This window comes from Anser cygnoides, chromosome 7, assembly GCF_040182565.1.
Source record: "Anser cygnoides isolate HZ-2024a breed goose chromosome 7, Taihu_goose_T2T_genome, whole genome shotgun sequence".
Lineage (NCBI taxonomy): Eukaryota > Metazoa > Chordata > Aves > Anseriformes > Anatidae > Anser > Anser cygnoides.
The window spans coordinates 14,623,481-14,639,557 of record NC_089879.1 but is presented as its reverse complement, the minus strand read 5'-3'; the positions used below and the strand labels follow the sequence as shown (position 1 = coordinate 14,639,557).

At 40.2% G+C, this 16,077-nt stretch overlaps 1 protein-coding gene across 3 annotated transcripts in view; it reads left to right on the top strand.

Annotated features, from left to right (window-relative positions):
- Positions 1-16,077, top strand: part of ARMH3 (armadillo like helical domain containing 3) — a 120,866-nt gene that overhangs the window by 22,005 nt on the left and 82,784 nt on the right. For all 3 annotated transcript variants that reach the window (XR_010832698.1, XM_067000268.1, XM_048060432.2), the window contains exons 14-20: positions 434-527; positions 3,890-3,991; positions 7,475-7,533; positions 8,803-8,868; positions 9,938-10,007; positions 11,496-11,556; positions 14,403-14,491. Coding sequence is in view for 2 of the 3 variants with exons in the window: in XM_067000268.1 (XP_066856369.1) it covers positions 434-527; positions 3,890-3,991; positions 7,475-7,533; positions 8,803-8,868; positions 9,938-10,007; positions 11,496-11,556; positions 14,403-14,491 (541 nt within the window). In the remaining variant the exon portion in view is untranslated. The remainder of the gene's footprint in view (positions 1-433; positions 528-3,889; positions 3,992-7,474; positions 7,534-8,802; positions 8,869-9,937; positions 10,008-11,495; positions 11,557-14,402; positions 14,492-16,077) is intronic.

The following is a 16,077-nucleotide window of genomic DNA, read 5'->3' as shown; positions in this document are numbered from 1 at the left end:
TTGAATACAAGCAGGTGGAGGGTGGGAGGGATAGGAGGATTTGTTTTAGAAAGAAATTAAAGGATTGTAGAGGAAGACTTCAAATGCACACCCTTGGGCTGTTTTGAGGGGGGGTCAGAAACTATAAACGGTGTAGGCTTCTGCATACCTTTTGTGGTTCTGTGCTGGGGAAGGGCATGTTACTTGTCTGTTGGAGACAGCCACTGCTTTTTGTGTGTTTTGCTGAGTAAAGAAGTTGATGTATGGTTTAATTGTAGATGTCCAAGGTTGTGAAACATAGCTTTCATCTTTGGAGGAGGGGTTGAAGTTTCTTGTGATTTCATTAAAGTCATGTCTGACGTGTGAGTGTGGAACAGCACAAGTAGTGGTCTGTATGACTGCTGCGCAGGGAAGCTATTAACCTCTGTGTGTTTGGGCATGTGTTTTTGATCAGAGCCATCCTGAAATGGGTCTTATGACAACACCAACCAGCCCAGTTCCAACAACGCCTGTCACTCCACTTGGAACCACCCCACCTTCTTCAGATGGTAAGAAATGTAATGTTCCTCTGGGGAAAAACTATTAAAAAGTAAAATAACTAACAAAGCACTTCCTCATGATGGCAACTAATGAGGTCTGTCTGGAGCAGATGTAACCTGGTGTTCTTTTCCTGGTGAGAGCTGCTGTACTAAACATGAGCAAGAAATAGTATTTGGCTTCAATTCAAGAGACGTTTTGTGTAGTTTCTCTTTTGCCTTGTATATTGCTCAATGAAATTTTTCTGATACTCCTTCCGAAAACACTATTGTCCCAGTATCTGCGTGAAGGTGCACCCAGCATATTAGCTATTCTACACAGGCTTTTACTTTTGAGTGTTTCTAGTGTCAGGTTTCCTGCCTGGGATTAGTTGTCATTGGAACAGATTTACAGAAAATCACGCTGGATTCCTGCTTGTTATTAATGCACTTTTCCCCAGCCTTGAATTAACTGGGATTTGAATCCAGCTTGGGAGTTGAAGAATTCCTCCCTCTGGTTGCCTTTTCTCTGATATGCTTTGTAAATGACTTCTTGCACTGAGATCATTCTTCTAAATGAGATGTTATATGCCCAAATAGATACACTTTAAAATCATTTAAAATAAAACCCTTTTTGTTTAAGTTATGGATGGATGTAGTCCGGTTTAAGAGAGGAGATGAAATGGCCGTTGTCACCTACTTTGATGGCATCATCTAGATCTGAGGAAGGCGTTCAATGTAAGAATAGAGGCACTTTCAATAAAGCACAATTTGGAAGTGTTGAAATGAAATGAAAAGCAGTCTGGGTTACTTTAGTTGTATCAGCTATTCAGGTCATTTGATATCCTAGTTAAGGATGATCCTCCCTGTGGATGAATTCTGTCTGGTTACCATGGATATCAAAAGCTTCAGTTAAAAAGCCCCCTATGTCTCAAGTCTCCGTGTGCACATAACACAAAATGTAGAGGGACGGGCATTTTGTGGGCTTCTGTTCAACATGTTCGTTGCAAATGTATCCACCCACACACTGTATTACACAACTGACAGAATTTGTGCTTACCTACATCTACAGTCTGCTCACATTCTCTCTTTTTTTTTTTTTAATTTACTGAAAAACAAAAGCAAAACAAAAACTTCATCCTGCTTTCCGCATAGGCAGTGATCTTACGGAGCTTGAGGCTTCTTGCTGCTTGTAAGGTTGCTAAGTTTAAAGATTGGAGCTGATCTTAGTGAGCAGCGATTACACTGGGAAGCATTCTTTATTTCTATTTCCTGTCACCTTGCTGATCCCTGCTCTCTTTTCTTTATATTTTTTTAATTTTTTTTTTTTTGAGGGACTTGGCTTAGTTTTGAGTGGTACTTCTTTAATTTTACTCTTATTTTAAAGGTATGTCAGAGTTTTCCTCATTTTCTGATGTCTTGCAAGTCAGCTGTAAAATTTGCCTGTGGCTGAGAGTTAGGAAGAGGCATTTCAGCTTTGACAAGATTGCTTTCTTCTTTTTCATGCACTTAAAAAAAAAAAAAAAAAAAAAAAAAGTTAAGTTATTTTCAAATTTCAGCAACATGTAGAAATTCCTCTGATTTTTTTCAGGCACTTTTTAATGCTGACTGGGATTAAAAATGGGTTCATATCTGGGTTAATTTTTTTCTGTAAGTCTAAATTGTGAACTAAGACCTTTAAAGTTTCAAAATATCTGTTTAAAAAACACCACACCCAAACATCTATAGCATGAACCAGGGTAAGCAGTGATGTGCTCTTCGGAGTGATTTTTTTTTTTCTTAAATGAGACTTTTGCTAGAAACTGTTGATCCATAATATGTAAATTGACTGTGCCTGTCACCATAGTTATCTAAATGTCAGTTTGCTTACTGTTGTTAAATATTCATTCACTGCGTTCATTGTAACAGCTTCAGAAGGACCCACTGGGGATATAAATACATTTTTTCAGTCTCTTAGCTAAATCTTTGAGCTATTCATAATATTGGGGGGTGAAAAAGTCTCATTGCTTAGACTTCGCCAACAGACTGGGCATGTGAACAACATGTCGGGAGCTCCAGAGTTTCAAGCCTGAAGAAACTAAAGCAGCTCGCACTTAGGGATGTGCAGCCTTCAGAAGCTAAAAGCCCCATTATCATTTCTTTGATGTGATTCGAACAGCGAGGTTACATTGATCTACTTGGCCCGTTGTTTCCAAGGGCTGCAATTTTGTATTCAAGGGGATTGTATAATCCTGAGCTCTGTGAGAGGCGCTGAGCTCTGGGCCTCCCAGTGCTCTGTGTTAAGAATCCTGCATTTTGTTGTTGGTTCGTCTCCCCTACCTTTCTGTGCCTATGCGTGCCCCAGTTCCAGGAATAATAAACCTTATTTACCACACTACAGGGTTATGAGATTGGAAGCTTGAATTGTAGAAGGCATTGTTATAACAAACGTTTGTCTCAGCCAAAGTACGGTTACGTACAGGATCAAATTGCTTCTCCTCAGAGCCCCAAACCTAGCTATCCAAAACTCAGATGCACATAATTCCTCACTACTTGCAAGTTCCAGTCTCGTCATAAATACCCTTTTCTTCCCCCAAGATCTTGTGTGAGGAAAGACTTGAAAATTACTGCCGATAGATTGAAAAGAGAATATATAGTTGTCAAGATATCTGTTCTAGTCAACTGCAGATCTTTCTCCAGTGCAAAAGGAGCCCTTTCTTAGGCTGTCTTTATGGACTGAGAAGGGAGAAGGCCTTCAGGCAATCATAAATCAAGCCACGTATGGCCTCCTATGTTTTAAATCCTGAGAGTTTGTCAGGAACTCCTAGGCAGCCAGAACAGAAGTGTTACAGTCATATCAGGACAGGAAAGTAAAACTGTAAAAGGTCCCCTTGAATCTAGTGCCTTGTGTTAAAGGCACGTCATTGTCCCTTCAATTTATCAGGCTCTGTGTTGGTAGATTATAGTCTTTTCATAATCTGATAGTGTAGTGTGGTATTGCATTGTTTTTTTTTCCAGTTGATCAACTCACCATGGAAATAAATACCATTATTCTTGACCTTATGTCTTGCACTGTTGAACTGGTTGCAAGAATTAGTTATGTGTTGGTGAGAATTTGTTGAGTCTCCCTAGGCTGGGAGTGTTGACGAGTGCTAAAACACCAGGCAAGAGAAAGAGGCATATCACTTTGCAGGGCACCCCAGCCTACCCTTAGAGCAGGAGAAGTGTACTCTGGTGGAATAGTACCAGTATTCAAATACAGGTTCTTTGCTGGGTGATTGTGAGGGAGGAGGAGCTCAGGTGACCCTACAAATAAGTTGATTCTATCCCAGACCTGTGAATCTGTGACCTGGTTCTCTGTATAGTTCTGTCTTGTATTTATGGAGGGTAAATGTGTCTTATCTGCTTTGTTCTAGTTATAAGCTCTGCAGAGCTGCCTTTGGATGCTGACGTGCAAACTAGCAACTTGCTGATAACCTTCTTGAAGTACAGCTCGATTGTGATGCAGGACACAAAAGGTAAATAAATTCTGTTGATGTAGTTGTGGATGCAGCAAGCAGTGTTTCTTGAAACCAGGAGGACATAGGAACACATCTCCAGAAACAGAAACCAACTGGAGTCCCTTTAGATGACTGAAAGTTCCACCTTTAGAGAAAATGAAACGATTTCTTATTGTGAGATAACAGTTATCTCATACTAGGAGAGACCTAATACTGGCAGAAGAGAAGTCAACTATGGGAAGAATTTAGTAATGATAATAGTAGTACCTAATAACCAACCTGTTCCTGTGCAGGACCTGTGAACATATCTGATTCCAAACCTCCCTGTCAGAGAGGGAAAGTCATGTAACAGAGAACTGTATTTTTAAGAATGTTTAGCCTGACATGAGGCAAAGCTCAGCGTTAGGTGGAAATGTTTCTGGTGTCCTCTGGTACTTGCTGGTTAAACAGACAGCTTTTTAATTACACAGGTGGTGGCGGTGATTTGCACTGTACTGACAGTAACTTACTTGATGAGATACATTTCCATGCTGTGCCTTTTGTTTCTTCTGATAGCTTTGGAGGGGAGGTAATTTCAGCTTGCTGGAGTTGAAGCTTGGTGATGTAATGCTTCATCTCCTGCTCAAGGTACATAAGGGTCCTGTTCTGCCCGGTGCTTGTATGGGCAGGGTCATAGCAAGAACATAACAAGCAATCTTTTTACCCTATTTCAGCCCTTTACCAACTTGTGCTGTTTTAAATTAAATGTAGCAGCTGAACAAAGGTAGGAAGATGGCTGCAGTGTTATGATACGTTGATTGTTGAGCTTGATGAATGCTTGTGTAAGATGAACATACTGTATAAGAGAGTAGGCAGGACAGTTTCCGTCGGAGAGTTTCCTTGTATACATGCTTGCAAGGAAATTGTATCCGGCAGTCTTGTTCTTGTTCAGTGTGCAAGCTTCTTATGGAAAAAGTGAATAATTGAAATTAGGACTAAGAAGGACTTCATGAATGTACCTAGCACATCACTCAAAACCAAAGCAGAATCAGGTCTACCTATATTTTTTCTTCTGAGAGTTGTTGCGAACAGGTTGGATGGGACACTGATGGGGGAGCATCGTTTTTAGACTATTCAAGTGTTTAACTACCTTCAGTGTGAAAAAGCTTCATGTGCATCCTAAATTCTTCGGTGAGATTTAAATTAATTACTAGTTATCTTCTCCAAGATGGGTATTGAGAATGGATTATTTCTTTCTTCTTTGTGACAGTCATTATGTATTTGAAGTCTGCTTTCATGTCTCCTCTTGCTTTTGTCTTTAAACTAAACAACCTCAATCTTTGCTCAGTCATTTTTTATAGATTGCACGCATGAGGAGGGCTTGCTAGCTCTCTAATCATTCTCATTTGTTTTTTTCAGGGTCTCTCTTGCTGATCCAAGTCTCTGATGAAACAATTTTTATGTATTTAAATTTAACTGCTGCACTTATTAGTCACTATAATATGGGAAGTATGTATAGGGCCTCAGAAACTATCAGACTGGATTAGTTTCAGATGGAATGAAACCTGATAGAGAAGATTCCTTACTAAACAAGCCAGCTAAAATTGCGTTTATCCTGGTATGAGACAGGAGTTAAAGAAAGAAGCATCGCCTTGGTTTTAGCTTGTAAAACATTTTAAATTTGTGTGGTTGATAGACCTAATCTCCTTACCTCCATGGCAGTATGTTGCAGTGAGTTCTACTGATTAGTCATCCAAAAAAAGTGCTTTCCCAACTGCTGCCTATTAATTCTGGTGGGTGTATTCCTGGGCTTTTATTTTGAGGATAGATGGGGTCCTGCCTGACTTTTTTCTTCTTGTGTGAGAGAAAGCATATGAAACCAATATAGCAACAAGGGAAGAAAAATGAAGAACTTAAATTTTCTCTGTATGTCGTGAGACAGGTGGAACACTTAGAAGGGAGACTGGTTTGCTCCACATCCAGGACTAGGCAGTTGTTTCAGTCCGGTCCCAGAGAGCATAATTTAATAGGCTGCATTTTGCTAGATTCTCCTCTTGACATCTCTCTTGTGCCAGTCAGAGGCAGCTGCTTCGGGAGAAACAAAAGCTCTGTGTCATTTTTTCCCATCTGTAAAATAGGGTTCATACTGATACATCCCCCCTAGGAAGTGGTCTGCTTTGTTCCTTTAATGATGGATGCTGCCAAAGTACAGAGTGTGTGTGTGAGTAAACTGCTTGCATAGGTGCCCCATAACTCTGCTGAAACTGGCATGATCTTTGCAACACGCTGGCTGAAGGCAGAGTACTTAGTATGGAACAGGAGCCTTTACGGCACGATCCCCAAAGAGAAGTAGTAGCAGCACCTACAGAAATATACAGTGAGGCCTTACAACAGGAAAATAACAAGGCTCCAGTGTATCAGAGCTCTCTAAGGCCATTTTTCCTTCTCTTGCTAGTGTAGAAAACTTTTCAGTTACATGCCTTAGCTGAGGTAAGGAGACATAGGTGAGACTTCTAAATCTCCTGTTCCAAAATTCCTCTTGCTTAGAGCAGCAAGATGAAATCAGCATACTACAGGGCACATCTTGTTAGTAAATATCTGTCCCTCAGCAGCCTGGAATAGAAAGTGAGGCATCAAGGTACACAGAATAGCCAGCTAAATCCATTCTGTCTATTTTTATAGATGATCTTATGCATGTCCTTTGAGCAAGGATGGGACCAGAGGTTTCTTCCATACAAAGTTACTCTGTGACTTAACGCATCTCAGTTATTTAGTGTATTAAAATTAAAATTGAGAGAGAAGAGTTCTAAATAATCCAAACAAAAATTGCATTTTTCTCCCTTAATTGCAGAATTCACTCTATTTGTGAATCTTTCAGCCCTCCAGTTGTCATTCATGGCAAAAGCAGCTTGAAGTTTTAAGATGAATAGGAATTTGCAGGACACAATCAAGGTGGAACTCCTTAACTCTTAATTTGGCTTAACACGCTAAGTCTTTGCAAACTTCGTTCATTCATGGTTTTACATAGAACAAACTAGGTCATATCTCTCACCGTTGGGTTTAAAACTTGGGGCTTAAACTCTCCGCATGCTTATTCTGCTACATTGTGCTGTGCCTCTAGCAAAACTTAGTTTCATAATGCACAGCGAAGGTGATCTCCTTTCCATTTTGCCTCAGAGAGGGAAAAGCACACCTCCGTTGTGGCAGAAAGGCAGAGATTAATACCAGCATTTGGAATACCTGCAAAAGTAAAACTGAGTGAGGCAGAAACCTCACTGGTAGTTGTAGTGGTGAAGGAGATGCAAATCATAGACTTTGTTGGGGAAAAGCTTTGTGGGATTTGATGTCTAACCTGGAGGGTGAGTGCCTAATGAGAGTAGTTAGATTATTAGCTATCATGGAGGAAGTAGGGGTATGAGGACTCTCCAACGCTGGGCTTTGTCTTGTTGCTGAAGAAAGAAATAGCTTTTGCATTGCCAGGCTTGTGTGGCTCATGCAGAACTTGTTTTTGCTTCTTTGCAGATGAGCACCGGCTACACAGTGGCAAGCTGTGTCTGATTATCCTGACATGCATAGCAGAGGTAGGTTTCTTGTGGGACCCTTCAGCAGATGGTGTGTTACAGGGCCCTATCTGTCGACACATCCCCTGCCTCCTGTTCACCAGGAGCTGAAAATCCACAGTGGTTGTAAGTAATGAGGCCCTCAGGCAATTAATGTTTTGCTGATAAAACTGATGCCATACTGTTAAAATTTACTTGAGAATTGGATAATCTTACTTGGTATAGCCAACTCACGGGGGCAGAGAGAGAAAACAGTGAACCTATGCCTGCTCTCACTTAGCTGCTTGAGCACCTTGTGGTGTTACAGGCTTTTAGATGAATAATGTGCTCATGCCTTTCACCTGCTTGCTGCTCATGGTAAGTATGGGCAGTGCTGTATCCCATCTGCCCGAGAAGGGTATGAGTAAATGAAATCTGTGTGGTTGTAGGACAGTAGGGAGAGAAAGCAGTATTGCTGGGCTGGGTCAGCAGTCCTGGTGAAGGTGGTCCTGTCTTGTGGGAAGTATACAGTAATGGCTTGACCTGAATGGTGCTGAGTTTGTGTGGTATTTACATTTTGCTTGCTTGCAATTAAAGACCTTTCTTAGCAAAGAGTAAAAAGCAGCAATGTTCATAACCAGTGTAAGGATTCTTAAGTAATGTTTCTTCAGGGTTCAGTCTAAAAGCCAATTATGTGCATTTCTGTTATTTATAAAAAAGTATTTGTGGCAGTTCTTCAGGTGGGTGAATACAAGATCAGAAATGCTGTTTCTACGTAGCAAGGGCATGTTTTGGCTCTGGTACTAAAGGAACGGTGTATTTATTTTAACAACTTGGCTGTATGGCCTGGAGTAATCATTTTGATTTAGAGCTGGTCTTGAAACAAGTTTTGCCTGAGGGGTGGGACAGCTTATCAACCTGTTTGCTAGTACTGCAGTGACTTGTGGCATGATGGGTCCATTCCTCCATGCTGTCACAAGGATTTGTGTGCATTATATAGCACTTGTTAAAATCTTGACACTGCCATGTGTACAGTCCGCAGTTTGGATGAGCAAAGAAGGTAATGGAAAATAAATAGTGAGTAAAACAACAAGTAATGCAGACTTTAACTAATGTGGAATTGGGTTCAGAAGGGGTTTAAGTTTGTGGGATTGAAGATGTATGGGGACATGAGAAGGTTACATGGGTGTTTTTAACCTTATAGCTACTTATTAGGAACTTTGCACTAAAACACATGATTTGAGAGGCAAGTGGAAGTTGGTGGGTTTGTTATTCATTTCTCCTCCCTCTTTCTTTTCCCCTTTTCAATAGGATCAATATGCTAATGCTTTTCTCCATGATGACAATATGAATTTTCGAGTAAACCTACACAGGATGGTGAGTTTTCCTACGGATGCCTTGCATTGTCTTTGGGATGAGAACACAGTATTCAAGTCCCCATTTGCTGAAAACTGTGTCACAGACGTCTAACCTAGATTGCTAAGGCATGTGGAAACACTGTCAGAAATGCAGCAGTTGGAGAATGATTTAAAAATCATTCCCAGAATGTCTCGCTCCTTCAAAAGACAAAGAGCTGGTTGCCCTGTTGGTGAATTCAGAGGCCTGTGTAGCTGGGCAGGAACTGTGTGTTACCAGGTCTCTGAAGAGATCAGTAACAGAGAGAATGTTCTTCCTAAACCTTCAGCAAGACTCAGCCCTCTTGATATAATAATGTGCAATTGGAGTTACACTGGGTGCTTTGATTCGGCTTATGCTTTCTCCTAAATGGGGGGATTTATCTTCAAAGAGGAAAATATATTTTCCATAGCTTTTTCCTATAGGTATCCATGGAGGAAGTTTCCTTACCTAGCTCATGAAGTGTTTATATAGTTACAAGTAACTGAGCCCTTCTCCCGACTTAATGCATTCTGTTTTCACGGTGCGGGTGATTGCTACCTCATCTGACACTGGAGCAGTGCTTGAAAGTGTCACTGATCCAGGACAGAAGCAAACATCTTACTTTATAGTAAACGTACTGCAAGGGTGCTAGTCTTTCCCACTTGGCAGAAAACTCGCTGTTTAGTTAGCCTCTCTGGTTTATTACTGTCAAGGCTGAAGCTATTTAATACTGCACTTGCTATTAGGAATGCAGATCAGGCATCTGTGTCAGGAGCAAATCAGTATGTTAAACAAGCGAAAGGAACTGCTGTGTGATTTTCTATCCTATGATATAACAATGCCCTCCAGTTACGCAGGTAGAGTAACAAAAACCCAGTGGTCGGTGTGCTGAAAAGCAAGCAAAATTTTGCCTCTGCTGTGGCCTTCAGGATTAATATAGGTGAGAGAGCAGTTGGAGAGAAAGACAAAGGGAAGTCTGCAATGGTACTATTTGCATGAAAAATACAGTAATACACAGAATGTCACTTCAGGCTTCTTCTGACTTCTTTTCATCTTTGTGTGTTTGAAGCCAATGAGGCATAGGAAGAAAGCGGCAGACAAGAACCTGCCCTGTCGCCCGCTGGTGTGTGCAGTGCTCGGTGAGTATTGCTAGAGTGCTTGCGTGCTTTTGGTTCCCAAAGCACCTTTTGTTCTGCAGCAGAAAAATGAGATTTGTGGATTAAGGGGAGGGGTGGATGGACATAAAAAGAAAGCAGTTAAGTACTGAAGAGACTTCCAGCTATGGACAGTCCATCTCTATACCTGGCTGTCTCACAGAGAAATTAAATTCAAGGTTGTTGCTCTGTAGCAAGAAATCCTGTATACCTTTACAGTAAGTTTTGTGGAAGCCTGTTGGCCTCTTTCACTTGATTACATAACAATAGTCGAGGCAGTTGATTAATAAATTAGGAGTTTTAGGTGAGTGTAGTGACAGCTGGTCACAAGTACTGTCTAGATGATATAATGAGAACAAAACTATGGAAAAGACAAATACATTTTGAGGAAGATTTGCTGGGCATTTAGCCTTTTCTGAGTAAAAAAAATAGTAAGAATGTCAGTAGCAAGGATTGGTTTTGCCTGTGGATGTAGAGGCACAGTTGAAAGCTTTTCACACAGTGAATGATTAAATTGTGAGACTCATTGCTGCAGAGGCCAAAAATATAAATGGGTACAGAGATGGATGGAGACTGAATCTCTGGGCGGCTCTTAAGCCTGATGAAATGGAAGCAGTCTTGTACTCCAGGATTTTCAAACAGGTGATTGTTGATGGCACAACAAAACTGATGGGGAATGAATCTTTCTAGACTTACTGGATATCATGCACTTTTCCCCTGGACTGTTTTTTGCTAACTATAGAGTCCTATTGCTGGGTGCTTAGGGCACTAGGAGGTTACATCTCACAGTTGTTACCAGTGGCACAACTTAAGTGTTTTATGTTGAAGTGAACACATGTATGTGCCTTTGGTTAGGATTTATTACCTGAACCATAGTAACTTATCTCTTTCAGTTGTTCTAATTGTATTTTTGAGCTTTTTACCTCTTATCCTCACACCAGGTTCTCTTAAATGTTAGAGACGTTCTTGATTTTATTTTTATTTTTTTTTCCTGAATGAGTCTTAAGTAGAAGTGTAGTCTGTGTTAAGATCAGACTAGGCTTACTTGCTTCAGAATTGATTTTAGGGATAAATAATTGTGTTCTCTACAATATCTTCTCTGAAAGTAAACCTCTGGGTTGTATGATTTCTGGTGAGAATGATTTTCTAAAATGTGCTTCTCAATGGAATTTTCCATTACTGACAGGGCTTGAAATATGAGAGCAATTCCAAGCATCAGAATTCACAGTGTATTCCTTATTTGACTAATAGTGGGAGAAAGCATATGAGGAAAGCAGTGCCTCAAACAAAATTATATTACATGCCCTCAGTTTCCAGTGTACTTTTTTTTAATTCCAGGAAAATTTGTTTCTTCTAAGCAGGACTATTGGCTGGTAGGGAGGTTGGTGGGGTAGTTTGATTTCTTCATCACTGTCTTCTAGAATTTAACTGTAGCTAGCTCAATAGTTACTTCATCATTTTCTTTTGTTTCAGATTTGATGGTGGAGTTCATTGTAACACACATGATGAAAGAATTTCCTATGGATCTCTATGTGTAAGTATCTGTGAGCTGATTCCTCGTTTCATTTGAAGTTTGAATTTGGGTGGAATTCTAGTCATATAACAATCTTCTGGCTGAAATAACGTTGTGGTTGGTGGGGAGCAGGATGGCTTTTCATGAACTCTTCTGTCAACTTTTTCTACTTCTAAAATGTTCTGTGTGCTAGGAAAATTGAAAGTGAAATGAATTTCCACCTTTTAAACTGATTTCCTCATCTACTTGATCAAATACAAAGAGCTTTTTATTCTGAAAGAAACTTCATGATACGCACTCATTGCAAGAATTCTTGGTCTGGAAACTGAAAAGACAGTTTTGAAAAAACAGGGATGACTGATGTGAGGCCTGGAAGGTTATGTGGAGAGTGGGAAAGAAGTTTAAGCCTGAGATAGCTTGCTAGGCTGCTAGGGTAATACTTAGCAGTGGGGAAAAGGAGAGGAGAAGAGGACAGAGCTGCACATGAACACTCTATGTCCCACTAGGCCCTTAGAATGCTTTGTTCTGCTTTGTCCTGGAGGGCAGAAATAGGATTTAGGCAGATCATTGGCTTTGCTCTGACTGTTTGTACAGTACTGAATTTCCCTTGGGCTTGAACAGCACTATATGCTGCAGAAGAGATACAGATACATAGGTTGTTTTCCTTTAACATAAGTTTTCAGCGTGTTCTGATTTTGCCCAAATAACCCTGAAATTACAGTGCCTTTGTAAGGGTCATATAGTTCAATTAAAAGTTTGTGAGAAATGTATTTTTAATGACAATTACAGAATTAGTTGTAGTTGGGTGGTACGTTTGGATTTAGAACAAGGTTGTGAAATGCTTGGTCTCAAAGGTAAGGTCACAGCTAGAAACCCCATGAGAACAAAAATAATGAGCTGTAGCAACAATCAGTAGACATCCGTATCTATTCCTTTTGGCATGTTTGTGCAGCCCTTTCACTACGTTCCTGTCTGAAACCGTTCCAGAGCAGACACAGTTATTGCAGACGAAGTGGGTATTCTGAATGCACAAATAGTGTGATAATTCTCTGCGTTAAATTTAATAGGTGGCAATATGAATCTGCTCAGTGGAAGGCATATTAATACTGGAAAGAGAAATCCAGCTTCCTTTGACCAAAGGTGTTATTTTGTCCATTAAGTGTTATGAATTCTTGGTGCAAAGCTGAATAAACAAAGACACCCCACCAGGATGGATGTGACTTCCACAGTGTGGTTTGGGAGTCTGTAGGGCTGGTAGCTGGCTCTCTGACCCCTAAGGCAGAGGGACTGGGACTGTAATGCCCCCCCCCCCCCCTTTTTTCCATGCCTTGCTTTCACCCAGAAAACTATATGCTGCTGCGTATTACAGGTAGGTTTCAGTGCTGAGATATCTCTGCAGAGTATTTTGCAATAACAGTGTTGTAATTAAAAAAAAAAAATGTTTTATCCTTTACAAGATTCTTTCTGGTCAGTGCCTTAAGTAGTTTTTTGAAGAGGCCAGTTCTCATCTTACAGCCAGGCAAGTATGTAGGTGGAAAGGCACTGGACATTGTCTGGTGCCAGTAACATCAGAAATGGTAGCTTTCTCCCCAGGGCAATTGCTGTTCCTGATCTGAAGACAGCTGTCTGTACTGTCGTGGTGGTTTTGATTCCTTTTTCTGTTTGAATTTGAGAATCCAATTTGTGACACAGTGTTTAATGTGATGCTCAGCTATTACAAGTGGTTTTACCTTTATTCCTCTGAAGATAGCCACTTTGGTCCTTAGCCCATCGTTGTGTTTTTGTGATCATATAAGGGTCTAAAAAGAATATATACCGTGTGCATATTATTTCTTAGGGATTTTGAAAGTCTTATTTTGAACTCTTCACCCCATCTTGAACAATTTCCATGCAATGTTTTTAATTTGATTTCTCCTTTTTTGTGATGTTTAATGTCTCTCAGGAGTGTCTTTTCAGAGAGGTGTTGATATTAATGTATTTTTGAGAAATAAGGATTTAGGAAAAAAGGAATTGCTTCCTTTTGAAGTCTATTTTCCTTCTGTTTTTCTAAATGTCAATAATTAAAAGTAGGTTGGTCTATCAAATTCAAATTTGTATACATTTTCTATCTTGTCCTTAAAAACAGCAAGTGCTAGGGAATTTACTCACCATGTGATGTATTTAGTTCTGATGGTACTGAAATGTGTTTGTGTACCTAAGAGTTTCTATAACTGCTATAGACGTGTTATAACCACTATAAAGTGCTATAGAGGCCTCCATGATTTGAAGACTTAAGAATTGTACTAGCTGTATGTTGGGTGGATATCAGAGCTCATAGGTGTATTGCTTGATCATTCTGAAGTTCATACTTAAGCTTGAAAGAAATCTTTTTTTTTTTTTTTAATATAATTAAACTGCATGCCTCATTCAGTCAAACTAAATACCTTGCGGTTTTAGTTTCACTGTGTAGGTTCCTTTAGCCTTGTCACTTGGGCCAAAGAAACGAAAAAGCTCCATTGTGACCAGGTTTTCGAAAATCTGGTAGCAATATCTCATGCATCTGGAGCCTGAAAGTCAAGTAACTAAATTTGTAGAGCTTATGAGGTCCTCAGGTAAAGTCAGCAAAGAGTGGAAAGTATTAATTAAATATAAAGAGCAACCGATCGTATTGAGCTTAAACTGGTATATAGGCACCTTCCTCTGGTCTAGTCTGGTTCATCCTTACGGTTGTTGCTTCCCTTTTGGAGCCCCAAACCATGAGCTCCATTCTCCTCTGTTAGGGTTTGTGCTTGTCTGCTTCCCTGCTGATTTCTGAGACTCTGACAGCTTCAGTGTAAAATTACTGGGAAATGCAATGCAGTTGATCCTTTGCAATTTTTTTTTTCCAGACGCTGTATTCAGATTGTGCACAAGCTGCTGTGCTACCAGAAGAAATGCAGAGTGAGGCTTCATTACACGTGGAGGGAGCTCTGGTCAGGTACTTTGCATCTACAGAGATGGTCAAATATAAAAAGCCCAAAGAGTGGGTAGCCGTTTGTCCACGAGTGCTTGTTCTAGTGCTACAGGGTTAAACATCAAGCATCAATTCTGTTAAATCATCTTTATTTTGCAGCTTAGTTGCTACATGCAAATTACCTCTTTTAGAAAGCCAGGTCATTATCATAATGGTAGCTAATTTACTTTCTTGTCTGGCCATGATCACCATGGTATCGAAGTGTCTTTGTTTTTCATTACCTGAGTCCTCCTTCACCTGATTGGAGAAATGAAGTAATGTTTTATGCAGCAATGTTTCTCTCAGTTATTTGAGAGTGAAAAGGAGATGGGTTCTTAGATAAAATGGAGGTGGACCCTACTCTTCCTTTTAACTGTAAGAAGTGAATATATATAGAATAGTGTACATAAAATCTCCTCCTGAGGAGAGCAACCTAGAAATGTCAGTGGGGAGGAAGAGATGTGTATAGGTCTGACCTTTGCGTTGATGGCAGATAGTCTGGTTTATGCCACTGGTATCTCTTAAGATAAATCTTAAGATTTTTTTTTTTTTTTCTCATAATCTAGTGGATGTAGCATTTTAGGACTGTTTTATGATGCCATCATTGTGTGGGAGGTCTGGGGAGGAGGGTAGCAGAATGGATCAGGAGACCTAACAGGCTTCTTTTGTGGTTATGGTGCGTGCTTCTGTTTTAACCTTGTGAGAGCTGAAGTAGCTCAGCTAGAAAAGTACAGTTAATCCCCAAGCTGTTGTGGCTTAAACAAGAGGTTTATGAAAATTCAAGGGAATATGGCCCTAATTGTGTATTCCTGGAGATGTACTTGAGACCTAGGATCAGTAACTTGCTGGTGTAATGTAACTCCCATCAGAAATTTGAGAGGGAAGAAGGTGGTGATGAGTGGCTTCTGAAGCTGTTCTTAATTAACACTGAGTACTTCCCTTCAGTAGCTTTGCACAGCTGAGTGTAGGTACAGAAAAACGAACTGACAATCTGAGTCAGGTTCAGTTAATAATTTTTTGCCTTGTGTGACATGTGGTCCATTCAGGCTTTCTAAATTATTCCTGTAGAAGGTGAAGTGGGTGCCCCTAATTACGGGATTAGTGATTTCTGTTGCTTTTTTCAGAACAGAACCCCTAGAGGCATGGCTGCAGTGTAGTACTAGTTCAGGAGAAGAGTGTTTACAATGCGAATGTCTGTGGTGAATAGAAATTGCATCTGACAGTTTGTGTGATGTCTTAGCAGTTACCAGCAAACTGGATCCATTCCTATTTGGCCAGGGTGAGCTGGATCTTTCCTACACAATGGCATCATTCAAGTCTCAAATATAGTGCTTCCTCCTTGAAGGTACTATTCCACAGTCCAGAGAGCACTCTGAGACATCTTTCAGTCTTTAACTTTCCCTGTTTTAGGGGAAAAAAAAAACAATCCTTGCTACACATTGATTCAGTATTCTGGGATGTTCTTGTTAGCTGTCTCTAGCTGGTGTTTGCACAGTGCTTAGGAAATGTAAAGTGCCGCACAAGTATTAGGTACTGCACATGCTTAGAAAGCAAAGCAGTATAGTAAAAAG